Here is a 27,982-nt window from a genome sequence, read left to right as displayed (position 1 = left end):
CTTTATCGATCATCCAAACGCACCATAAAACCACCAATCACACCACGAAATACACGCTTACATGTCAAACATTTAGTTCAAATTAACATGCAAACCCGAAATTATGCTTCTGCAACACTACTCTAATCAAAACTACATCAGGGGTAAATATGTCATTTAATATGCATCAAAAGAAACATTCATAAATTCCAAACTTTTCTATTCATACAAATCATAACATTTATAAGACAATATTTGAAAGAAACAATTCAAAATGACAAGCAAATCTCTTTTAATTTCGAAATAAAGGTTTAATGACTAAATCTTAAAGTCATCAAAATTTCAGGAAATTCTTTTTATAAAATAAAAAATTGATTTACAAAATTAAGCATATAAAACTCACTCATGAAAAATTTCAAAGTATTTTGTAAACGTCTTGGCCTCCAATTGCATCACCAAAAATCTAAGAATTATATTGCAAAGCTGTGAAAACATGCCTTGGACAAGTCAGGCGCTGCATCGAGACGACGTGATGTAGCACGTTGGGACGAGCTCTGGAAGGGGCCCCTCTTCAAGATGACACGATAAAAGACGCCACGACGACGACTCCACGTCGAGACGACGACTGTAATTTTATCCCAAAATATGCACTTTTCAAGTTTAAACACTACCACACTTACCATTTCGTGTTTTCATGCTAATTCCTCTATTCTAACATACCATATAACATACATAGATCATATAAATCATATAAATCATGCTCAATTACTCTAGATCATGCATTAACATACTTTGACATCTTAAGTAAATTGTTATACTAGCACATAATCCTAAAGTCACAATTCAATTACTTAACATGTCAAATTCGCAGGTCATGCATTTCTAAGTGCAAAATAGGTTCATTTCATACTAATTTGACATTTAAAACTTGTCCAAATGTTCAGCCTACCATTTGAGCACCTATAACAACATTTCACTAGTAGACACACATACCACTCATCATGCATTTTCAACAAACATGTCATGCATATTCAAGCATTATATTCAATCAAACAACCAACCACAAACTAGATATAAAAACCTTAAAATAGTCCTTAAAAAGGCCATTAGAACAAGCAATTTGTAAAGTCTAAAACCCTCAGTTATGGTCCGACATTGCCTTCCTTATAAGTAGAAAACACAACACCTACTCAAGGTATTTTTGCCTAGCTTTGGATCACAAGCTTGCCTACTTCTCCTCCTCACTCAAGCTATTTTTTGCAAGATATAAATAAAAGAGCGTGAGCTTTTTCAAGCTCAGTAAGTGCTCAAAGATTGCTACAAAAATTCACAATATCTAGGTTACTTGAAAGCATACTAGATCATTTACTCAAGGTATTACATCAAACATGTATCATAGCAATTCATGTTAATATATTGGCATATTGTGACTATGAAACATATATAAACACATATGCATTGGATAAGCAGATCTCCCAACACACCTTATGACTTATAAAGTCCATACCAGTCCCATAAAAGTGTAGCATGAAGCTAAACACTCTCCAAACACATCAACCAATCCTGTTGAATGAAAAAATTCCCTTATCTCCCTAAATTAGTCCCGGGGCCTCAATTCCCTCACACATAAGCACAATAATGGAGAATACTCACAATCCTATGGCATGCCAAAAATATCCAATGGTTTTAAGAGATCACAATGCCAATATGTTCACTTATACACACACTTATTTTATGGCTTATGTACACTTTCACATATCATGTTCATCATGATCATATAACTTATCACATTCACATATTATCCACTTTCAAGTGCTATCACTTTATTCTTTAAGCCACATACACTTTCATATCAGATGTGTGCATTAAACCAACAGATCAATAGGCATATTCTTACATATTTACATCCATTTCTTTAACATATCACATACACATCTTATCAAAAATATCATCATTTGCAAAATATTACAGCTCAAGGAAGAATCACTTACTCTTGGAAGTTAGGATAGGTGATTAGGTTGCCTAAGCTCCCCTTTAACATATTGAATTGTGTATAATTGTAGCATATCAAATCACTCACTTTGAAGCTTTCAGTTCAATGCCAAAAGCTCAAATAAGCTTTTGTTTGCCTTTATCCTTACTTGAAGAGGCTTCCAATTGATCTGAAACTTTGTATACATTTAAACACATTACAAACATATTATGAACAACCATAAACACAATCAAACCACAACAAAATTATAGATCTAAGCTTATATTTCTCACTACCGAAAACTAACTCGTTTTGTCGAAACAAGTGATTTCCTCGTTCGATCTTTGATCCTAACCCTTAAACATGTTTCTTAACATTCTAATTATCATATTATTATAGATATAAGCCATTACTTTTATCAATTAACTCGAATTTAACTTTTCCAAAAAATCAAGCTTGTATGAACATGTAAAAGAGGGAAAACATCTAATTCATTAAAATTCCTTAATGATCTTTAAAATTGGCTTTAAAAACCTTTTGATTAATCCAAAATAAGTTGAAAATCACTTTGAATCAACCAATTTACTCAATAAATCAAATTTCACCATTTTTCATCAAAGTTTAGATTTAAAAGCTTTAAATCTCAAGCAACTCAACACAACCATTTAGATCTCAAATTAGGAAAGCAACAACATTAGTTTAATCATAATAAGTCAGAATCTCACCTCAATTTGACAAACCCACAACTATGGAGTTAATTCGAGAATGGACATTTTAAGAACAAGGAATAAATTGATGAAGAAATTTTTTATTTTCTTTAAAATTGAAGGAAAATTCGGAGCTTGGAAAGGTAGAAAATCAGTAGGGATAACCAATTTTGAGAGAAAAATTTAGATTTAGATCTAAGAAAATTTTTGAATGGTTATAGAAAAGGGAGGGAAGACACGGTGGGTGGTATAAATAACCAACCAGATTTTAAAAATGGGGCATTTGCCCCTTTAACCACCTTTAGTTTCTTCCATTTTTCAAATAGGTCTTTATTTTCAATTGAAACTCATTTTCTAAATTATTTTCAAATCTGATCTTGTTTTAACCAAATTATTTCTCGGATACCTAATTTTAATTTCTTAACTTTAATTTTAAATTCTAGTTATTTTAATTTTTTATTTATTCCTATTTATTTTAACAATCAAACCTAATTCCGGTGTCGCATCCCAAAAATTGAGTTAGAGGAAAATGGGTTAGTGAAACCAAGAGTGGTCACGTCCTGATTTTGAGTTATGATTGTGAAAATTTTATAAAGTGAATTTATCTAGTTCAGTGATTAAGTGTTGTATTTTTGTGTGAGCCTGTTAGTTTAGTGGTAAAATTTCAAATTGCATGAAGGTCTTGTGTTTGAATCTTATGTGTGTAAAGTGGGAATTATTATTATTTTATTTTAAATTCTGAAGAAAAATCTGTTGAATGAGGAACGGGTGGAATTATGGATAGTTTAAATTTGATTTAATTTTCATTTCATTTTATTCTCTTAAAATAATAATAAAATAAAAAATTATTTGTTTTCCTTAATTTTTTTCCCAATTCTATGCCCACGTTTTCCACTCCCTTATTCTTCAATTTTTTTTGTTTGTTCTTCTTACTGCAGTTTCTTTTGGGTTATTTATTTATTTATTTATTTATTTTCAAAATTCTCTTTTGCAATTTTGTTTCTCTGCATTTACTATAAACCCAAAACTGTAATGGTAAGCAATGAATTTATCCCGGCTTCAATGTATTTTACTTTTTCCTTTTTTCATGTTCAGATTTCATCTAGGTATTTGTTAAAAAAATATTTTTTCCACTTCTTTTAATCAAAGTTCAAGGTTTTTGTTAAGATTACATCTAGGTATCTCTTAGTTTCTCCATTACTATTGTAAAAATATCTCCCGTTTTAAAACCTCTTCTTTTATTTTAGTTTTTTTCTTCCTTTGATTTTAAACCCAACTCCATTTTTGTTCATGTTTTCTTCATCAAAAGAGCCAATCTCGCCTGGAAAAAAAATGGGATTTTTAAGTACTTTAATGGGAATTTTTGGTTTTGGGATTGGAACTTCTATTGGACTCTTGATCGGATTCTTTCTCTTCATTATTTTTCCTAAAGATTACTATCACGCAAAGCCTACCTTTTTAATTCCTTCTCTTTTGATTTGAGTACGGTGTTTATTTGAGGTGTTGGGTAAGGTTTTAGTTTCTTTTGATTGGTATTTATTTTGTGCTCATTAAGTTCTTTGCGAATGAGGTGATGTTAATGTGAATTTGTGTGTTTTGGTGCAATTAGGAGAAGATCGTGAGTCAGTAGATTCTCTGGCAAACTAAATTCTCTTTTTAAGTTGTTGTTTCGTTCAAGGGATCTGGAATTGCGAGTGTTGAGTGGCATCAAATACTGATAAGATGTGTAATAGAAAACTCGAAAAACAACGAACGACGAAAAATTGAAATGCATTCTGTTGACGTCACACAGTCGTGTGCACACATAGGCTGGATGAATTGGGTTGTGCGAGTCATACCGGCTGGGCAGTTGGGTCTTGTGGGCCCATCTTCTGAAATTTTCCATCTAGGTCGTTTTGATCCGCAATACATAATTAGACTCTTCGTAGGGTCCATACTACACAAATAAGGCATGAAAATATGATATTCATTAATATGCTATCGTAGGTGATATGATTTAGGTATGTGAATTAAGTACGCATGAACTGATTACCGTTAATTCTGATGGTATGTTTCTATTTCACTATGTTTATTTATGAGCATATGATGTCTGAATATGTTAATCTATATTTCTTTGAATCTGCTTTATGACCATGCATGTGACTTTATGACGAAACTAATTTGCTTCTATTGTCTTTGTGATATATTTGTCTACAAAGCATGTAATCACATGCTTACTAATTTCTGTTAAAAATATGAATGCTTGTTCAACATGCTTATCATTTTGTTTTTGTATTTGCATGTCAAGTCACATTGCATAGGGTTGTGATAATATGGACAGGAAGAAATTCTAGCAGTTTAATGATCTGCACCATATGGTGGTTTATCCACATTTCTGTCTGGCTGCAATATAGTGGCTTGACCATATATATTCAATCTGGCAATTTTAACTGCACTACCTGGTGGCATTGATCACAATTATTCTGTTAGTGAGATTGGATGGATGAGTTTTGGGAAACTCTATTTTGGTGTGTAACGGAGTTGGGGAAGAAGTTTTCTGAAAAGTATTGCACTGGCATAAACATGCATTCTTAGTTTTTCTCAATTTATCGATATGAGATTTTCTGCAATTCTGTGATTTGATTTTTGTGTTATTTGTGTTCACGATTTGAGTTTGTTACACACTAAGCTTTATAGCTCACCCATTTGTTTTATCTTTGACTTCCTAGGTAATCTTTGAGTTTAGGGTCGAACGGCGTGCGGAAGCTCGGATTGTTTCTCGGTTAATGGTTTACGTTTTCATTTTTCTAGATTTTTGGACTGTAAATCTGTTTTTTATGGGTTTTGTTTTGGTTTTTGTTCTATTTGTCAGATTTTGATATTTTCAACGTTAAAACTGCAAAATCATTTGAATCATCAAACTAAAATTTGATTTTCAAAACTATAACTATGAAAATTTTTCCACTGTAAAATTAAGTAATCACTTAAATGTTTTTCTATAAGTGAAGAAATAGCTTTAACGAACGTTGCCTTAAAACGGGAAACGATTTGCCAAAATTAATACTTTCAAGACACACGATTTCGAAATCAAATTCTGGGTTTAAAATAGGTATTTCTGAACATAAGTTTTTTTTAAAAAACAAGTTAATGTAATTCCTAAAAATCCAGTCATAACCTCTAAGCTGGGTTTGGGGTGTTATATCTAGTTTCTAGTTCACTAACCCAGTGCTACTAACCCAATTTTTAGGATGCGACATTTATATTCTATGAATATGAATTTCAATTGCATACTTTGTCTTATAGTCCTACATTCATGCATGTCCCCCTATATTTGCACAAAATGTGAACGTTTTGATTCAAGGAGCAACTCCTATTATGAAAACAGATGATAACTTTGTATTTGCTACAACGGATTTGTAACAGCCCAATTTTAACCCTAATCGGACAAAGTGGTTCCGAGACCACGAATCCGAGTCTAAAAATATTTTAATATTATTTTCTGTGTTAAATATGTGTGAAATTATATATGTGAAAGTTTCGTGAAATAATTTTACTGTTTGTATGCTTAATTTGATAAAATGACTAAATCGCGTAAAGTGAAAATTTGAGGGTTAAATATGAAAGTGCTTAATTGTTTTTGTCTTTATAAATTGGAGGTTCTATGTGGCAATTAAGCCATTTTCCAAGTTAGTGGACGGCATTAGGTGATATATATGGTTTTCTTATATTACTAATATAATATATATGTTATAATAAGGTATAATATATTATTATGTTATAATAAACATTAAAAAAAAAGCCATTATCATTTTTTTTCCCTTCATCTTCTTCACGAAACAAAACAAAAGAAAACAAAGAAACAAAGCTAGGGTATTCGGCCATTGTTGAGCTTGATTCAAGGTGAGTTTTAGCTCGGTTTTTGATAATTTTTATATTTTTGAGATCGTTGCTTCGAATACTATCCGACCCATGCTAGAATTTTTGTTTTTGATGAATATTTTGAGTTATGCCATTAACAAATAATTGTGTTCTATGATGTTTGATGATGGATTATGAAATATATGTGTTAGATTAACATGTTTTGTCTTTGAATTTTTGGTAAATTTGAGTAATTAGGGCTAAATTAAAAAAATAAATTTTTGAGGGACTAAAATGAAAAATAAATGAAATGCATGGACTTGTATGAATACAAGGAAGATTTGGCCTAGCTATGTTGTTGTGAGATTTTGTGTAAATTGTGTTTTATGCAATTGGGATTAAATTGCAAAAAGTGTAAAATATTAGGGGCAAAATGGTAATTTTCCTATTTATGTGTTTTTGGATTAAATTGAATGTTTTAATATTTAAATTAGCTCATTCTGGATATATTTAGATCAAGAACCAAAGAAATCGGAGTTAGATCGGGGGAAAGCTAAAATCGTCGAATAATCGTCCGGTTTCGATTTTTCACCGTCCGAGGTAAGTCAACTAGCAATTTAATGTTATTAATTAATATATATATATACATATATATATATATATCTATTGTATTTGGATGAGCTCAAATTGAAAGTATATAGCTTGAATTTAATGAAAGTAAAAATGATATGTATATATATAAATATATGATTAATGTTCGAATATACATATATGTATACACATATATGTAAGCTCTTGAATTTAGTTGAAGAATGAATATGGCTTATGTATAAATTCTTGGTTATTAATCGAAAGGTATGTATAGTATATATATATAAGGTTCGAATGTATATATATATGTAAGTACATATATGTACAAACTATTGGATTGATTAAAAATATATATGTTATATTTGCATAAGTAATTTTGAAATGGTATGTACATGTGAGTTGACATTTATATGTATATGATAGAATTGAATGAGCACATAAATATATATTTACATGTATATGTTTTTGTATTGAGTTTGGGTATAATTTTTATATAAGTTTATATGAAGTTCGGAAATACAATATAATTGAATATGTTTTTGTGTTAAATTTAGGTATGACTATTATATAAAGTATGTATGAGACTCGAATATATACCAACTTATATATGTACATGTTTATGTATTGAATTTAGGTATGATAATTATATAAGTTTATGTGAGATTCAATTATGTAATTATATTCATGTGAAGCTTTTGAATGGAGTTGAAGGTACAAAATTGTTAGCTTGGATTACTATAAGATGTTCGAATGTATGATATTAATAGTAGGCCTTAATGTATTAAGTTATATATCTGTATATGATCATATGTATAATTAAGTTATTGAGCTGGATTCAATATCTGAACTTTATATACCTATGTGGTTTAAAGGTATAATTTATATATATTGAGCTAAATTTTTATACATGGAATCTTATATACATATACATTTTTAAAGTGATTTGTATTTATATAAATTGAGTGTTCAGGCTCGGTGCCTAGCAGGCTTGATGCTAGTGATATGTTTCAGACTTTAAGTCTAGCAGGCTTGATGCTGGTGAAACATTTCAGACTTTAAGTCTAGCAGGCTTGACGCCGGTGAAACATTTCAGACTTTATTTCTAGCAGGCTAAGTGCCAGTGTATTGAATCAGGCCTGTTTTGTGCCGGTGAATCTATTCATATCATGTGTTTACATGTATCGAATATGTGTATGATTTAGTCATATGGATTTATAGAATATGTATATACATTTGGTCATTGTGTTTGATGAGCATATAAACATTAGTTTATATGTATTTGATGAGTATGGATTTATATATATATATTAAATTTTATGAAATTGTTAGGTATATTCGCATTCAGATAGATGTATGTGAGAAATCTATATATGCATTTTGGTAAGTATAAATGTATTTGGTTATATTCGTTTGATGTGTATGTATATATATTCGGTTATAGAATTTGTTAAGTACATAAATATGCGTTCGGCTACACACATATGAAGTGTATATGCATTCGGTTTTAGGTATTTGATAATGATGTATGCATTTGCTTATATGTAAATGATATATAAAAGTATTCGGTTGTAAGTTTTTGATGAGTATTTAAATATACAATTGTTATGCATATTGTATATACATATTTATATATTCATTGGTAAGCATTCTACGAGTACATATATTTGATTATAAATAAGATGATTATGAGTAACAAATATTCAAATAGTAATATATGTCGTATTCACGATTTCAATAAGTTTAATTATGAATTTATATTATTCTTCTTTTATATATATTTTAGTTGTGCCATAGACTTACTAAGCTATGTAAGCTTACTTTGTTTGTTTACGTCTATCTGTTTATAGATCAAAAAAAAAATCAAATCAAGCTTCAAGCTCAGGGATCGTCAGCAAGTTTATCATCTTATCTATTGTCTCGATATTTAAAATATTTAAATTCTAACTATGGCATGTACAGACTAGATAAATGTTTTGAAGGTCGTACTTTGTTGTATTGTATATGAATATAATAGCCATACTAAAATGGTTTATTTCCTTATAGATTTGCTAGTTTGTAATGTCTTTACTAGTTGGATTATAATGTCTTTGTTTATTAAAAATGGTTAGAGGAGAAGTTTAACATTTTGCATATTTAATGTATATGTATATGTATAATATATATGTATTGATTTTGAGATGGTTGTGTTTTGTTCAGTAATGCCTCGTAACCCTAATTCGGCGATGGATATGAGTTAGGGGTGTTACAGGATTGGTGGCCTATTGAAAAATGCGACTGTAACCAATGTCCTCAGGGAAAGGTTGGACTATTGGATTTGGTAAATAATTTCTTTTACATTAAATTTTATAAAAGCATTTTATTTTACAAAAATAAAAATTGACTTTCATTGGACATTATGTTATTTGTAGGATTTGAAAAAGAAAGCTTTAATAAATGTAATAAAATACGAGTATTTAATGATATCCTCATGGATTTACCGATTATTTATGTTCTATAGAGAATATCGTATTTTGAGAATAGAAAATGTTATTACAAAAACTAGGATAAGAGGCCCAAACAGAAAGCTACCTTAAATGTGGTTGTATGAACTAGTTAGACTAAGCATAGTTCAAACATTTCGTGAGGGGCTTTAGACTAATTGTGGTAAACTGCTTTCAACATTAAACTCTTTAAGAATCAAAGTTGATGATCCATTATAAGACCAAGTGTTATATAAAGTAAGAAGGGTTAAGAATTGCCTCTGTTTCAAGAAAAGTGTTGAGATTTCTTTTGGGTTCTCTAAGGGGTGCCTTTTCTTGGAAAGATGGGACCAGCTCAATAACTTTTTCAATCAAATTAGGTGAGTGTAACACCCCTCGCCCGACCCAATTGTCGGGTCTGAGTTATAAGATGCCACAACCATTGTCGGAGCAACTACCGTCAAATAACCAGTAAATAAATCATTCAAACATACAATCATAACATACATTCACATCATGATATACAATCTTTTTTGAGATTTACACGAGCTTACTAAAACTTATTTGGAGTTTAAAAAATGACCAAATTGCAATGTTTTTAAAGTTTTTAGATCAGGTATCGATACCCCATCTAGGTACTGATACCATTCTAAGCTTTGATGTTTTATAAAAAATTATTTAAAACCAAATGTATCGATACTAGACTTAAAGTACCAATACTTCCTTCAAGGTATTGATACATTACCTTTGTATCGGTACTATATTAAGATTCGATGTTTGAAACTTTTGAAGAAAATCACTAAGCATTAATACCCTTACTTAATGTACCAATACCTTTGAGCCAAAATGGTCAAAAATCACATTTTAAGACCTTTTTCATGCCAAACCAACTTTATTACTCAAATGGTGCTTATAAGATCACTAAAACCTGCATAAAGCCAACCAAAATACATACTAGGACAACCTTTTTACCATTTCCAAAATCAACCAAACCATTTCACTTCCAATTTGTTATTCAAATGCTTCATCTAAAGCTTAACATAATTCCAGCATACACACATATATAAAATGAACACCAACTTTCTCAAAAACAACCATTAACCAAGTTTCAAACCAACTATCATTTTCAAGTAAACTCATATAAAAAACCTATGTACATGCCACATAACCGGACTTTAGAACATTCGAAAGATTACCAAATTAACTATAGGATAGTGTGAGCTTCTCAACAATTCACTTGACATGTTTCGCAAGTTAGCAATCTACTAGAAAAGGGAAAACAACAGGGTAAACATATCGAATGCTTAGTAAATTCTTAGGTATTTAAACGATAAACTTACCTCGAATTACAATTAATTATATCAAACTAATTAACTTGATAAGGTTTTCCTAACATAGCAAAACACAACAATAAGGTTAGTTCATCTTATAACCAAGTAATATAGCAATTCAACATTTAACGTACTATTCAATTTAATACTATACACATAGATTCCACTGTTCAATACCATTTGTACAATCTATTCATCATATAACCATTTGAACATGTGGCTCGTAATATTTCACTGTCATCTCTCTTTTTCATTAATCCATTATTCCGATGAAGAATAATAAATATATTCGGATATACGAGTAACTACACCACACTGAATTGCTTGTCAGAACAATAACTACATCATACCAGGGCACCAAAGTGTAAAGCCCATAGGCAACATATAATCATATAATGATACGTCCCTCCTGTTGGAAAAATCGAGTTTGAAAAACACGACAAAAAATAAATTTAGGAAAAACTAGAGTTTTAAAAAAATTTCCAAAACAAGATATTGGTTGTGATATCTAAAGTAATAAACACTTAATCAAAATTGTACCTTTTTGATTCGTCTAGGATGAGCGCTTCGATCGAATAGTCTTCTCCGCTATCCTCAAGCTCACGTCTGTCGAGTTTGGGCTCGCTTCGAATAAAAAAAATTCACAAAAAATACTAGTGGGGTAATTTTGCAATTTCTCTAAACTTTTGAGTTAAGTTGTAAATAAAAAAATATCTCTAGAAATTTTCTAGAATAAACTCTTCAGAGAATTTTCTCTCTACAACTTTCTCTTGAATTCAAGTGTGTGTCAATAATGACCCAAGGCTCTCTTTATATAGGGAGAATTTAGAGAGTTCAATTATGATTAAACTTAATCACTTTAATATTAAATTAATATAATATTTATCAAAATATCCGGTAATGATATATTTTTAAGAAAATAGTTTAAGTTCGAAAACTTAATTTTGTAAATGCAATTTGAGAAAATATTATTTAATTTGAAATTTTGGAAACTTAAAATGAAACTTTGTTCATGCGAAAGTTTTGAAAAACTTTGAGAAACTTTTGGGAGAAACAACTCAAATGGGTAAAATCGAGTTCTGCCTTCCATTCACAAACTGATAGCCTTTTATAGAGGGCTATTCTTTCCTTACATCATCTAAATTGTTTAATCATTACATTTGAAACTTTTGAAAATAAATTTTCAGAGAATATATTCTCTGGTTACAAAATACAAATTACATAACTATTCACTTGTCTTTTCTTGCAGGGAATATTTCCTGTTCACGCATTATTCTGTTGCAGGGAATCTTTACTGTTCACATCATTTCTTGCAGGGAATCTCTCCTGTTCACGCATTATTTTGTTGTAGGGAATCTCTCCTGTTCACACATTATTTTGTTGCAGGGAATCTTTCCTGTTCACATCATTTCTTGCAGGGAATCTCTCCTGTTCACGGATTATTTTGTTGCAGGGAATCTCTCCTGTTCACATCATTTGATAAATATTAAATTAAATTTAATATTAGATCTTATTAAAATAATAGAATATTTATCTACAAGATAAACATTAAATTTAATATTAAGATAATCACATTAATATTAAATTAATAAAATACTATTAAGATAAGTATTAAATTTAATTTAATATTAAACTATTAAAATAATATTATTTTTAGAATAATTATTCTGAAATCAAATTCTCTGGTAGAATTTTAGTAGGAATGTAACTCTTCCACTACTCAATCACCGGTGACCAATTGCCATCGGCCACCAAGAAGCTGCCGTCGCAGCCACTGACACCACTATGTCTAGTGATGTAGGTGCGACACCCTTACGGCACCCCGAGCCAGTTCAGTTTTTGCTAGTTCGGTCCGGGTCAATGACAACCTAACCGGTTCGGTCTAGCCACCAGTTGGACCCTAAGTCCAATTTCACATACCGAGCCTGGTTTGATCAGTTATTGGGTCTTGGTCTCGATTTTGGGCTCCTGAGCCCAATTTACGATCTCAGGTCCAATTTTCAAGTTTAATTACCCATTTGGTCAATTGTCTGACTTAAAAATTAACTTTCAAAAATATCATATCAATTTTAATTAATTTGATTAATTTAATTTTACTTGATCAAAATTAATTTTTTCAAAAATCACTTAGATTTTCTAAATTAAATTTTCAAAAAAATTCTTTAATCAAATTCTCTAGTTGAACAATTCTTACGACCACCTATTTTAATTTCGCATCGAATACATCGACTCAATTAAATTATTCCCAAAGTCGTAGAATTTTCTTCTGATTCAAATGCAATCTGATCGAGCTTTTGTTAAGCTAGCAGAGGGACCAATCGGACATATACAATTAGGCTTTAGTTATTACAATTATGTCTAAAAGCATCGTTCTGATAATCCACAATTACTTAACCATGGAGTCAGTCCACAAGAAGTACCATGATTGAAAACTCCTTATTGTATACATTTACGAAAGCAATTCATCCAACTGCTTTGTCCAATGATCTCGTCATGTGTGTGTTACCATCATATGATATCCTTGATTCCTTTGAGTTAAATCTATTCACTCAATACAATCCTATTTTATCTCATTGTCACCATTGTGTCTTCTTAATGATTAATATTATCACTGTCAACAAAAAACTGTGATAAATTACTCGTTTGAAAACTAGCAACCTGTGGCCACGTTCCATATTTATCAATCCACACAATGCCAATAAGAGGATAGCATTAACTCTTTAATTGAGCTATGAATTCCACTGTTTCTAGTAAAGTCATGCAATGCACAAGTCATATACCCAACATACCAGCTATGGGCTCAATCATTTTTAGAGCATAAGCCTCCACTTATATCAAAACACATGAGTTGCATACGCATGGTTAGTGACTAACTCAGGATTTAGGTAAATCACACCATGAACGTCACAAGTGAATTAATTCACAAACGGATTCAGAATTAATTCATCTTGGGTTCAATCTAATATATCATTCTACCAATGAATACATCTATGTCTCTACTAGTGGAGTCAACTACTCTGATAGCCAAGACTAGTCATCTCCCGAATTGGAATTTTAGACGACACAATAATCATTCTCAATATTTGAACCAAATTCTCACTTTGATTTTTTTACAAGATTACATACTCATTTAGATTATCTACTAAAGTAAGTCGTCTTTCTCGCAATGTATACGTTCTTTACAATGCCACTTATCTTTAATTTGAATTTTAGACAATCAATGAGCTAATATTTGCTTGTCACAATTTCGCTATTCATACAAAATATAAAAGACGGAAATACAAAAGGCATAATAGTGAAATGTGAAATTAACTTTATTTATTTATTCATTGTTCAAATAAATAGAAAACAATTATATTTTTACTATAATATGGGCACATTTCCCAACACCTCCACCACACCAGAGTCTCCATAGAGACATATAACTCGGTAATCTACAACAAATGTTGGATTCTAATATAATCAGTAATAACTTCGTAGCAATATATATCTCGTACAACGCGCAAATAACCTTATTGGCATGTCAATCATATCCTATCCTTTAATACGTTCACTCGGGCACATTTAACACATATAACAATCATTTCATACATAGCATAACATAATTCGTCTCAATTCTAAGCCAATTTCACAATTTCACCAAGTTATACTATTTTCAATTTAGTCCTCTATCTCGATAATCAATCAAGTTCTTACTAATATGATGCGACCAGTCATACTCAACTATCAATTCACTAAATGCCTCAAATTGAAAATCATAATATTCAATTTATCATTTCTTTACAAATTAGTTCATTTTTCACCTTTTGTACCAAATTGTAAACAATTCAAATTACATTCGAACATACACAATACATAATTAAAGTATATATAATAATTAAATACAACTCTACCATATGAACTTACTTAACAAAACAGTAAAAATGACCAAATCTTCAAGGATTAATAAGAAATTTTACCTTTTTCCCAATTATCCTCGATTTTGTTCAGTTCCTGATCTATACAATAATTTGAATCAGTCTATCAATTCTAATTACTTTATAACATCATATTATAAGCATAAGTCATTTCAATTTTACTTTTCAAATGTTCCTTAAATTTTTTGCATTTATCAATTTAGTCCCTAAAACCAAAATTGTCATAACTTTCAAATTTGAGCTTCGATTTCGAAATCAATCTCAATTACATCCTTCTAAGACTCTCTACTGTCCATAATTAGAAAAATTTCATACCAATTTCTAATTTTTTACATTTTAATCCTTATGTTCAAAAATAACAAATTTCACTTTACAAATTAGTTTTTTTTTATATCTAAACTTAAAATATAACCATTTAACACCAATTTCATCAAGAACTTATCAAGGTAACCTTTATAAATTTTACGAATTTTGCAAATTGGTACACAAGTTAGCTAAATCAAGCTCTCGAGACCTCAAAAATATCAAAGTTACAAGAAAAGGAATTGAATACTTACCAACAATGTAGGAAAAGAAAAGTTGAAAAAGCATAAAACACTTATTTCCTTTCTTGCTTCGTGAAAGTGAAGAAGATGAGCAAAATGTGTTGTTTTTCTTTTTCTTTTATTATTTGTACTTAGATTATTATATAATAAATCATAATTAACTTATTTAATTTTTAATTATTAGACTTAGACTTGATTAATCAATTTGGTGGGTTACAACTAGTGCCCACCACCGTTTGACAATAACATTGTGGTTCAATTGCTCAATTCGTCCTTCAGGAAATTAAAAATCCATAGCATTTAATTTTTACTACTTTTACAATTTAGCCTTTGTACTTTAATTAACTATTCATTTGACAAAATTAAGGAACTAAACTTTGACACCACTAACTAATCCCGTAACTAATAAATAATAATGTTTACAGACTCGAATATTAAAAATAAAGTTTTGAAACTATATTTTTTGACACCACTAACTTTCGAATCATTACGGTAAGTGTTTCTATTTACTCTTTTAAATACGTTATCCTTCAGCATTCTTTTGTTTCCAAACCATTAACTTTGATCTCTATTAATGTCGATTTTTGAAGTGCAAAAGTTGCATTCGAGCTAAATGAAAAGAGTCAAAGAATAATAAGGGTCTTTGGATCAGTAATTGGCAATGACTAAATGCACGAGGCTTTATGGACTACACTATTTCCAGAGGATGCAAAATTGATTCATATGACTTTGGTAACTAAACTTATTTTCTTAAGGTTTATATAAATTGACTTTATTAATTATCTTGATTCAAGTTTTTATCAATATGCTTATCAGGAAATGGACTCTACGGTGTTAGGATACGTGCAAAGGTTAAGGCTGAACAATATGGAAAAGATGTTATAATACTTAAGAATCTAGTAAAAGAGATGTACCCAGAACCTGAAACTCAAACAGAGATTTTAGGTCCCCATGGTTTTTAAAATAAGAAATTGTTTAATACCTTCCTCGAAGTTTCAAGCCAAGGAGTTGATGGAACCACACAGCATATCTACAATCTTGGACCTTGTATCTTTATATGCCTAGATTCAATGTTTATCTATAATCTTTTATGTGCTCACTTATTACTAGTATAGGTTCTTTCTTTATTTGATTTATGCGAATACAGGTGATGATCCAAACTTGATTACAAAGACTCAAGAATCATTTTACTTGAATCAAGCTACTCAAACCTATAAAGATGTTTCAGACACTCTCAACAAGTTTAAACCATGGTTCGGAGCTTGGGTTTCTGAATCGGGTGGAGCATTTCATGGTGGTGGGAAAGATGTGTCTCCCACCCTTGCTGATGGCTTTGGCAAGTGTTCTTTTCTTTCAGTTCCCTTAGCTATAAATTTTAAGGACGGAGAGTAAAAGTTTGTGATTGAACTTTTCACTCTAAACGGGTATTTCGACCAACTAGGGATGGCATCAGCCTACAATCACAAGGTTTTTTTGTAGGCAAGCTCTCATTAGGGTAATTATGCTCTCCTTGATACTTCAACTTCTATGTACTAATATACTTCTTTTTCTTTTTCTTGTTTTTCCACAGCTATTAACATTTCATCTGCTTAGTTTGGCATCTTGCAGTGCACTTCTGTGGCACCGAATTATGTGAAGTATTGTACTTGCTGTAACTCAAAATATTGTACTTGCTGTAACTCAAAATAAGGTCCGTTCTTGATATTTTCGAGACCCTAAACAAAACAATAAAATGGGGTTTTAGATTCTTAAAAATTAGAGAAAATTTTTTTTAAGTTCCTTAAAAGTTGGTAAAAAAAATTTGACCTTTAAAAATTAAAATTTTTTTGGATACCTTAAAAATTAAAAAAAAATATTTTAGACCATTTTCAGCCTTGGGCCCTGGGCGGCCACACCTCCAGACGACCCCCAGGGCCGGGCTTGCTCAAGATGTTAACCTAAACTTATGTGTATATGCTCATTGTACAAAGACAAAGATAAACTTACTCTGATAAAGTAATGTTTCTCAATTCTTCACATTTACATTTTTCATACTAAACTAATTTGGATCATCTTTACTTTTTTATTGGTAGCTTAGAATTTCTCTTCTTTTTATCAACTTATCAAAAGATCGCTCGTAACTCTTTCAAATTACAAAATTTAAAATATTATCAAACTTAATTTAAAATTCACATATACTATCAAGCTTAATTTAAGTTTAGAGGTTACCTAATAGAGAAGAGTATCATTTGAATGCTTTAGATGAAAATATACAAGGTGATATCATGTTGCTGAATGATGTTCCGTTGGTGTCCAACTATGGATCCAAAGCTTGTAAATGCTCTACACCCATTTCAATAGTAGCTCATTCCATAGTATATGCAACTATCAGAGATGCTTAAAAAGGTATATGTATATGTATATATTAAGAGTTTTAAACTTTGTTTAATGTGTATATATACACATATATATATTAAGTGTTTTAAACTTTGTTTAAGCTCGGTTAAAGTTGATCATTTATTTTGCATGTTTTCGATATTTTTTGCTTAATCCTTTTCTTAATTAAGGAGTTCATCTTACATATTTTGTTAATAGGTAATAAAAGAATTGTGGATTGAATCATATGCTATTGACCCATGATTCCAAAATGTATCACCAACAATTTTCTGTTTTATTTATATATTTTTTCTTTTAGATTTACGGTTAAGAATTTTTTGCATTGTTTGTATTTTAAGGTTAAAATTTAAACTTATTGCAGTCGAGACAAAATAATAATTTTCTAAATCTTATGTTTTAAAAATTTTAAAAAGTAAATACAGATCAAATCTACAACTTATATATAATACAAGATTAATAATAAAATTTACCTTAACCAATTTAATTGTTATCATTTAACTCAAAATTAAAATTTCAAAATCGATATGAAAAATAAAATAAAAGAAAAAATGGGAAAAAAGAAAAGCTTAATATGGGCCTTCAACTGCGCATTGCTTGGCCCAATGTAAACATTCTCTTAAAAAAAAAAAAACGTTTACCATGTTATTTTCTGGCTCTTTTTTTTTTTTTTGACTAATATTTTCTAGTTTTTTTTATATTATAATAACCAGAAAGAAAATGAAGGACGGAAACAGAAAAGAAGGCGGAGGAAGGCGAATGAATACATAGTTGTTTGTGGCCTCAGATCAGATCGATAAGCAAACCCCAGATTTTGTCTTTCTTTGCAGATTTCATTGCCGGTTATCTTCCTTTCTCATTGGTCCGTTTCTTAGTTCTTTCTTCAATCTTTTTCTTCGCTTCTTGTTGCCCAATTTTGCATTCTATTTCAATTTCGATTTTTATATATATTTCAATCTTGTTGCTCAGTTTTGCAATCAAAAATGAAATTATAATTCTTGGTTTCCTAGATTACTGTATGACCATCATAATTAGATTTCTTGGATTAATGCTGCTTTACTAATAATATTAATTACTAGACAATCGTTAGGTTTTGGTGATGATTATTATTTACCAAGAAAGAAAAAAAGAAACTGTAAATAATAGTTTCTGAATATCTGCATTCTTGATTTTGTTTTACAGCTAGCTAAGTTCTTCAGCATTCGTTCACTTACATGGTTCTTGGTGGCATCAAGATTTGCAAGACCGCTGCCTGTATGTGCTGCTAAACTAATGCAACCAATACCCGAACAGTAGATCACCCTTTTCTTTTAATCATTTTGCTTTTACTTACACATGACTTCAACCACGCTCTCCACATCTCCACCTCTCCTTCCAAGGCCGTCCACCGAACCTACTCAACCCCCCGTTTCCAATGACCCGCCATCCTTTACCCCCATCCATGATGCGTCTGATATCAACCAAATAGAGTTACTCTCCGTGTCTTGGAACCAGGATTATGGCTGCTTTGCTGCTGGCACCTCCCAAGATTTCCGCATTTATAATTGCCAACCCTTTAAGGAAACCTTCAGGCGCAATCTCAAAACCGGTGGTTTCAAAATTGTTGAAATGCTTTTCCGCTGCAACATCTTGGCACTTGTCGGTGGGGAATCCAATTCCCACTATCCTCCAAACAAAGTTATAATATGGGATGATCATCAAAGTCGCTGCATTGGTGAATTTGCATTTAGGTCTGAGGTTCGAGCTGTCAAATTAAGACGAGATCGCATTGTTGTGGTTCTGGAGCACAAGATATATGTCTACGGTTTTATGGATCTTAAGCTTCTTCATCAAATTGAGACTTTGGCCAATCCTAGGGGACTCTGTTGCCTTTCTCACCATTCTAATACATCTGTATTGGCTTGTCCTGGTCTTTATAGAGGCCTGATTCGAGTTGAACACTTTGGCCTTAATATCATGAAACTAATTAATGCTCATGATTCTCATATTGCCTGCTTGACCTTGACACTCGATGGCCTGCTTCTTGCAACTGCTAGTACCAAGGGCACCTTGATAAGAATATTCAACACAATGGATGGAACTCGCTTACAAGAGGTACACTACTGGACCCCGGTTTTCTTTTCTCCTAAACTTATACTCGTTTTATTTGAGGATATGTTCATCAATAATCATATGCTTTCATCTATATGTACTAAGTAATGTTGATTCAAGGGAAAACATTGCTAACTCAAGCTTTGCCCCTAAACCTGGCCTGACCAGTGTAGCAGTGATCTTAAGTGTTAGCAAGAGGTGTAATACTACTTATATCAGCAATTAGCATGCTGGACACTGCAGCATTATGCTCATCTCCACTCACTTTCTCTGTAATTTAGGTACTCATCATAGTTACTGTCCATGTAGGTGCGAAGAGGAGTGGACAGAGCAGATATATATAGCATTGCCCTCTCACCAAATTTCCAATGGTTGGCTGTTTCGAGTGATAAGGGCACTGTTCATATATTTCACCTTCGAGTTAGAGTTTTTGGGGGCCATTCATCTTCTCAATCATCTTCTGTCCAAGGTCCAGCATTATTGCATCAGAATTCTTCAACCTCACTTGATGCACTTATCCCTCCAAGCACTGGTGCCAACCCTAGTTCATCCTTGTCTTTTATGAGAGGTAATAAATACAATTAGCTAAATACAATTAGCCTTTGTAGTTATTTTGTTACTTTGTTAAAACAGAATTGCATGTTACTCATTTCATGAAATTTCCAATAAAAAGCAAATTTTGTATGTTACAAACAATTTGAGTCAACAAATCACCAGGTACGGAAAACTTTATAGAATATCTGATGTATAATGATGAGGATGGATGAGAATTTAGTTGGTTGCTGTTTTATTAATTAAAAACCAAGTATTTGCTTCTCTAAACATATCAACTTTTTGACAATTTTCCAGGGGTTTTACCAAAGTATTTTAGTTCAGAATGGTCATTTGCTCGGTTTCACTTACCTGAAGATACCCAATTCATTGCAGCATTTGGATCTCAAAACACTGTTGTTGTGGTTGGCATGAACGGGAGGTAATTGCTTCTCCTTATTCTCTCGAACATCACTCAAAATATTATTTGATCCTTATAGACGCATTGTGCTTGATGTCCTATTGAAATTATGCAACTAGTATAATGAAATTTTGAAGGTTAGTAGTTGGTTTAATTAATTGTTACGGACCTTGGATATGTTTACCCTCCTCTTATTACACCTTTCTTTCTTGTATCTTATGCAGAACTGTATATTTGCATGATTGTGTTCCTACTCGAATTTTTAAACTTTCTGTATTCCTTCTCTCATCAAACAATTCCCCTACTTCTCTGACCTGATAATAGGAAGATGTGCAATAATTCATTTCCATGGAGTTTATTTTTCCCGTTTCTTGTACATCTTTTTATGATGTATGACATCTAATTTCTTACAAACTGGGATGTGAGGCTATTAAAATGCTATATATTTCATGTTTAGCTTGGATAATTACATTTAAGTACTTTAGCAACTCGGTTTTGTGTTTCTTTGAGTACCAATCTGAACTTCACAATCAGAAGATATATCTCCTTTTACTCCCCCCCCCCCCAGCCTTTCTTTCTTTAGTCAGTTTTTTTTTTTTTTTAATTTCTCAGTCTTACACCTTTTATTATTATCAGTTTCTACAGGTGCAGTTTTGATCCCGTTCATGGGGGAGAAATGTTGCAGCAGGAATATGTCCGGTTTCTGAAAACCAAAACTTGAATACTGACAGATGCTTCTGATCTTGTAAACATGGACCCTACATCTATCACATGTACATATCTTGAAATCTTTTCCTGAAACGATGCATCTTACTATATAGTGTGCAAGAAATTGCTGTTCCAGGTACTTGTATATGGGTAAATAAATTGCTGGTAACGGCAATATTGCACTGAACTAATTGGCTCAATATCAGTGACATTTTTCCTGGTACATTCATTATTTTTGCTGGTGAACTGTAGAGCTTGAAGTGAATGTTTCTTCCTGACAATTCCAGTGTTCCGGCTGCATAAAATAATTGGGCTTTTTTTTTAATATTCCATGCTTAATTGCATAAAGTTCGGAGAGGGTCCCTGTATTTGGATTGCTCTTCCCTGGATGTGTTGAAATTCCATACATTATAGGTCACCCTTTGGCAGCTCTAGGTGGTAGCAACATCAAGCTTCAATAGTGGAAACACTTTTAGGCAAAGTTTATGAGTTATTCATTTTACTTCTCGTACATAGGTTTGCTCATGGTAAGCTTACTCGTCTAAGCCTGAAGATTCACTCAAAATTTAATTTATTAGGTCTATTTAAAATATGAATTGAGCTCAAAATTTAAGGTTCAAGATGGCTAACATGTTTTTGTAAATTTATAATATTTTATATTAATATTTAAAAAATGTTTAAAACATATTAAATTAAAAATAATATATTTTTAATTTTAATTTTATTTTTTTAAAATAATATAGATAAATCTAAAATGAACTTGGATTAATTATTCTCAAAATATGGGTGGATTTAAATAAAATTTTAAATCTATATTTCAGATTATGTATTACTATCATTCCCAAGAACACCTCTAGTGTACTCTAGCATATTACAAGCATATTACAAATAATAAAAACGCAACGCAAGTACAAAACTTAAGGTAAACAAAGTGCATCCATTGACACCCTCATTATTTTCCATATTTTCAACACCTTACATGCCAATCATCTGCATCCTGAAAGTAAACAAAGGAGTGCCATCCATTGACATCCTCATTATTTTCCATATTATATTATTTCTAGATTCGGCGCTTGAGCAAGGAATGCATATCTCCTCCCAGTTAAATCCTAATCGCTTAAAGCTTAGGCCTTCCCATATCATCAAATACAATCATCACTTTCCCTATGGCTTTTCTATCTCTCAGTGCAGAGAATGCAAGGTTGGCCTGCCAATGACAAACAATCAAACGAGCTCAGATATATTGTAATCCGAAAGGACCAAAAGTAAGTAGAATGTAGAAACTATTTTTACAAGGCTACAACAGTAGAATTTTCACATTATCTCCTACATGAGAAGGAATATATAAAACCAATCAGCACCCATCATAGGATCATGTATGATAATGACAGAATACAGACTTTCATCCAGAAATGGGTATTATATAAGGACTAGCTGTTTTCCTGAAAAGACAATATCGTAAGTAAAATAGAAACGGACTGATAATAAACACAAGATTTATGACAGTACTGGGAAACCAGGACTGGAAACAACATATTCCACTAGTTCCAAAATGAGCAATGCAGACGAATAGTACTTCCTCTCCTGGGTCAAGATGCAAATCTAATGTGATGGATAGAATCTGGCCGGACCCAAGGCAACAGTCACTCTGCTGCAACTCTAAACATGGGCTAACCTGGCTTTCAACAGAGTCACTCAGCTTGTGTTAAGAGATTTGAGGTTTAAGACATGAATTTTCAAAAACTTTCTCTATATCTTTCACCTATAGTTTTCCTTGATAAATTATAGCTTCACAGAATAAAAGAACAAAGGAGGAAAATGGAATACTGGTAGTAGCTCCAGACCTCTGATATGCTGTAAGTATGAGAAATGTGAATGGTAATCAATCCCTTTTCCATCCAGGAGAGTAACTCTTGGATGGAATCCTCGAGCACAGCTGGTCGATGTATTGAGTAGCTACCCCAGTAGAGTCCGTGCACAGTCCAGTTCTGCATAAGATATACTCGTGAGAAGGCTACTCAATACAAACAACTAATAACAAGTGACTAATAATTACTAACTAGTTTAACCTGACTTTAACTAGTGAGCTTCATTAGATTAGCTTAAGCACCGATCCCTGCTGCATAAAAACTATATTTAATTCTTTAACATACAAATCTTTGATTTGCCTATCATAAGTCTTTTCAGAAAGTTGACGTTATTAGGTAAATCAAAGATTTACCTAAAAAGCAAGCACTGTCGAAATGATATAGGTAAAGATGACCATATCAGGCCTGAGGAAAGAATATCACAAAATCACACGGTATTATTAGGAACGGTGACATGAGGTACATATAAGCAGGTCAATCTTCCTTGGTACTTGGTTAGTATTAATTACAACAAAGAGTCCAACAGGGAGAGGAAAGTTAACTAAAGCAGGCATTTAGAGGGAAAGAGAAAAAGGCGAAGTACCTTAACAAGAGTGATATTAGCTGGGATGACGGGGATTTCACCACTGGCAAAACCAATGACAAGAATTTGAGCACCCCAATTCAAGAGCTTCATACTTTCTTTAGTAAGCTTGCCACCAACAGGATCATAAAGAACATCAACCCCTTTTAATTTCCTTGACTTGAGGAACCCCTTGACACTTGCAGTTAGATTTTGACTAGTCAAGTCCACCACATGATCAGCACCCAAGGACTTCAAAAATTGCACCTTTTCAGCTCCCCTGGGATTTGTTGATACCAATACTTTTGAGTCTTGAAATGAACAAAAAAACACAATGCTATGGCTAAGAGAAAGAAGAAGCACCTGGCAGCAGCAATGACAACTGCACCGCAAACCTTGCCAATTTGAACAGCAGAAAAACCAACGCCTCCAGCGGCACCAAGAACTAGCAATACCTGTATGTAATAATTATTAATTATCTCCATTACAATTACTATTGCCAGCATTAATTAGTAATAATAAATGAAGAAATAAGAGGGACAAAGTGCCTGGGAAGAGGACAAGCTAGCCCTGTGAACAAGAGCTACGTGCGAGGTCCCAAAGGCGACAGGGAGTGCAGCAGCTGCCACCAGATCACACCCTTTGGGCAACCCAAACCTAGTGAATCAGAAACATCAATTAATTAATTAAGCCTTGCTTGAGAATCAGTACTATTGAATTGAATTGAATAAAATTAAATTAAGCAGGGGACGGACAGGAGGGATTGGTCTTGGACGATGAAGGAGGCGAAGGAGCCTAGGGCGGCGAAGGAGCAGACATGGTCGCCCACCTTGAAATTGGTGACGGCGGGGCCGACGGCGTCAACAGTGCCAGCATAATCGGAGCCAGGAATGAAAGGGAGGGGAGGCTTCTCTTGGTACTTGCCCAAAATCTGAAGGTAATTGGCATAGTTCAAGCTGGTGGCTTTCACTTTGACTCTCACGGCAGTTGGAGAGTTTAATTGCGGGATGGGATAGTTTCTGATGACCTCAATGGGCGACGAAGACGATTCCGATTCATTTCCGACTGAGGCTGATGCTGGATCACCCAATTTCTTACACAATAAAGCTTCCATGTTTCTTCCTTTTATTTTGTTTCTTTTTTCTGCTATATGTATATATATACCTATCTTTGCGTGAAGTAGCGCTATCTATTATTTTCATTTTTTAATTATTCATTAAACTTATTTTTTAATAAAAATATATTATAATGTATCATCAAATTTTTAATAGAAAAGTCTTATCAAAATAAAAATAATATCTATTCATTAAGATTAATAGAAATAAACTTTTTTATAATAATAATATGATGATATATCAGTTCATGATAAGTAATATTACAAATAAATTATTTTATAATAATATTGATGATTTAATCTAATGGTGATTTATTACAAAATTAAAATATCTTAACTGATGATATATTATAATAATATATTTCTAATTTCTTATTATAGTATTTTATTTATAATTCATGCAGAGATTTATTAGTTATTTTAATATATTTTTATCAATATTATAATAAAGATAATTAATAATATTGTCAGGTATTGAAATAATTAATTAAGTAATGATCCAGTCTCCCCTTCCCTTTCTTATCTTTTTGTTTTCAACAACTTAGGATGAAAACCACATTAGAGAGTAAAAATTTAATAAGGTATGAGTAGTAGTTTAATGGTTAAAACTTGCTTTTTCCCACTATGATGCATGTGTTTGAGCCACCTAAAACTCTCAATTTTTTTTTTTTTATATTTTCGGCAGCAGGGGTAAATTTATCATGCAGCCCCTAAAAATTTAAAAATCTTAACTATTTAGTCCCTTTCCCCGTAATTATACTAAGATTATGTTTCTTTCTTCATTCCAATTAGGAATTTGCTCTCCTATTTGGAATTTGCTCTCCTATCTCTATTTCTTCTCCCTTTCCTTTTTCATCTTCTTCTTTGCAAAATAATTTCTCTCTATTGTTGAATTATTATTGTTTTTCTTGAATCAAAGTCAATCTCTATTAACTCGTTTTCCCACTGAAATCATAATTATCATTAGAAACTCTCCAATCTTTGCCAAGAAGCGGTAAGTAAGCCTCAAACCCAGAAGTTTGATCTTGAATCTTTATAGATTTTATATCTAATGATAATATTGCTATTAATTAAACAATTTTTCTCAATTTTTCATCAAATCTTTCGATAATCTTGATAAATCTTGAAATCAATTGTTAATTTGTGTGAATATGTCGTTGAATGACCTGTTTTAGGTGTGCCGGACCAGATTTGATCGCGAAGAACGTTGCTCGGGCTTCCAGTGAAAGGTGTCTATTCTTTTACAAGTGAATCGGGGCAAACCATGCCTCAAAATAGGGTCACACGGCCAACCACACAGTTGTGTCTTCACTGTAGCCTAATTTTGCATGTTCCACATGGCCACGACCGTGTACTTCCTATTTTACAGTTTTACCTAGAATTTTTGTAAAATGTTCAATTTAGTCCCTACATGATCCTCAAACTGCTTTAGAATTTTATCTCTTTCAATTGAGTCCCTAATATTATGAAGTATGTCGAAACCCATGATTTGATTGACTAAATTATTTATATATATGCATGATATGTAATTAGTACATGCCTTCTGTGACTGAATTGCTGATAAATTGTTACTAATACTCGAATCATTGTATTATTGATTGTATGAACAACATGCCTACTATTATTGATAAACCAGAAACATGACATACATGTTTACTGCTTTTGTTAATCTGAGTATATGATGAGCATGTCTGCTATTTTTGTATTGTACTGTTAATAACATGACATACTGCATTACATGGGATAAGACGCTTCGAAAGGAGGAAGTACTAGCAATTTATCTGCAAACACTGGTGGTTTATCCACAAACTGGCAACTTTTATCTACAAACTTGTCGTGCATTGACAACCTATTGGTAGTGTATTAACCTGCAAACATTGATAGTTTATCCAAAACTATTGTTGGCAGCTTTTATTTGCAAACTCGTAGTGTATTCACAACTACTGACAACATATTAACCTGCAACTCTTGTGGTTCATCTACAAACTGGAGTGTCCAGGATATAAGAGTTTTGGGGAACTCTTTCTGTGAAATGTAGCGGTGGGGTAAGACCTTTTTCTTTTCTGTTAAACTGAAATTGCATTACATTGGCAGTCATAAACATGCTCGAATGAATTGCCAATTACCATTATACTATGATTGTTACTGTACTGACTATTGTTATTATATGCTTCGTTTATGAATTTGCACTGATTTTCTTGTGATAGAGCTCACACTGAGCGTCATAGCTCACCCCCTTTTAATTTTCATCCTTACAGATAACCCACCAGGTTAAGATGCGAACACGGTATATAAAGGGTCTCAGCTCGGTTTTTATTTATAAAATTATTTTAGGCTCATTATTTGGATTTTATTATTTAAAGACTATTTTATTTTATTTAAAACTTTGGATGAGACTTAGGATTTGACTTTTATTTTATAGCCTGCATGACATTTAATTCGATTTTAGGACAACGAAATTTTGAATAGTGATTAACTATGCATGAACTCTGGGTTTCATTAAAAACATAAACTATTATCACTTTTTCCGCTGCTAAATATTATTTAAGATTTTGAATAATGAAGGATTAGGAAATTAGCTAAGTTTTTAAAAAGAAGAATAAGACATCGTTACATACTTAACCTAAAACCGGTTTCTTGATATCTTGCGAGTTTTTATGAAAATAGACGAAGTTTTCATCTAAAAATAAACAAAAAAAATGATTGTTTTATAAACTTCGATAGCTTATTGGGTCATCTCGGTGACTAATATAATCTTCCGAATTCAAGTGTAACGTCTAGGCCGAGTTGAGGAGATTACAAATATTATGTAATATATAAAAAATAATTTCGTCAATTAAATATATATTATTTCTTATTAGATAAATTACATTTATCTATGATAAAAGCATAGGTTTTCTGAATTATATTATCATTATTGATGTTATAACTAAAATTATATTATAAAATCTATTTTATGAATTATATTCTTTGATA

The 27,982-nt window shown here is 31.7% G+C and overlaps 2 protein-coding genes and 2 long non-coding RNA genes across 4 annotated transcripts; 2 read left to right on the top strand and 2 right to left on the bottom strand.

Moving 5' to 3' along the window:
* Positions 1-254: 254 nt before the first annotated feature.
* Positions 255-2,852, bottom strand: LOC121217917 (uncharacterized). The gene is made up of 3 exons (XR_005914143.1): positions 2,677-2,852; positions 1,971-2,141; positions 255-604 (listed from the first exon to the last, which is right to left on the bottom strand). It is a non-coding gene; the product is annotated as an uncharacterized lncRNA (long non-coding RNA).
* Positions 2,853-6,438: 3,586 nt separating this feature from the next.
* Positions 6,439-9,187, top strand: LOC121217916 (uncharacterized). Its single transcript, XR_005914142.1, has 3 exons — positions 6,439-6,537; positions 7,010-7,095; positions 8,934-9,187. It is a non-coding gene; the product is annotated as an uncharacterized lncRNA (long non-coding RNA).
* A 9,177-nt stretch (positions 9,188-18,364) lies between these two features.
* On the top strand, positions 18,365-21,685 carry LOC107904861 (autophagy-related protein 18c). Its single transcript, XM_016831365.2, has 5 exons — positions 18,365-18,573; positions 18,894-19,805; positions 20,112-20,370; positions 20,652-20,775; positions 21,391-21,685. The coding sequence occupies exons 2-5, from the start codon at positions 19,047-19,049 to the stop codon at positions 21,473-21,475; spliced, it is 1,227 nt and encodes a 408-aa protein (XP_016686854.2). The 5' UTR covers positions 18,365-18,573; positions 18,894-19,046; the 3' UTR covers positions 21,476-21,685.
* Positions 21,686-22,259: 574 nt separating this feature from the next.
* LOC107904862 (quinone oxidoreductase-like protein 2 homolog) lies at positions 22,260-25,057 on the bottom strand. Its single transcript, XM_016831366.2, has 6 exons — positions 24,648-25,057; positions 24,441-24,549; positions 24,256-24,347; positions 23,914-24,172; positions 23,307-23,450; positions 22,260-22,669 (listed from the first exon to the last, which is right to left on the bottom strand). The coding sequence occupies exons 1-6, from the start codon at positions 25,004-25,006 to the stop codon at positions 22,580-22,582; spliced, it is 1,053 nt and encodes a 350-aa protein (XP_016686855.2). The 5' UTR covers positions 25,007-25,057; the 3' UTR covers positions 22,260-22,579.
* Positions 25,058-27,982: the final 2,925 nt, after the last annotated feature.

Source organism: Gossypium hirsutum, chromosome D05, assembly GCF_007990345.1.
Source record: "Gossypium hirsutum isolate 1008001.06 chromosome D05, Gossypium_hirsutum_v2.1, whole genome shotgun sequence".
Lineage (NCBI taxonomy): Eukaryota > Viridiplantae > Streptophyta > Magnoliopsida > Malvales > Malvaceae > Gossypium > Gossypium hirsutum.
The sequence above is the reverse complement of the archived record's forward strand: the minus strand, read 5'-3'. Positions and strand labels throughout refer to the sequence as shown.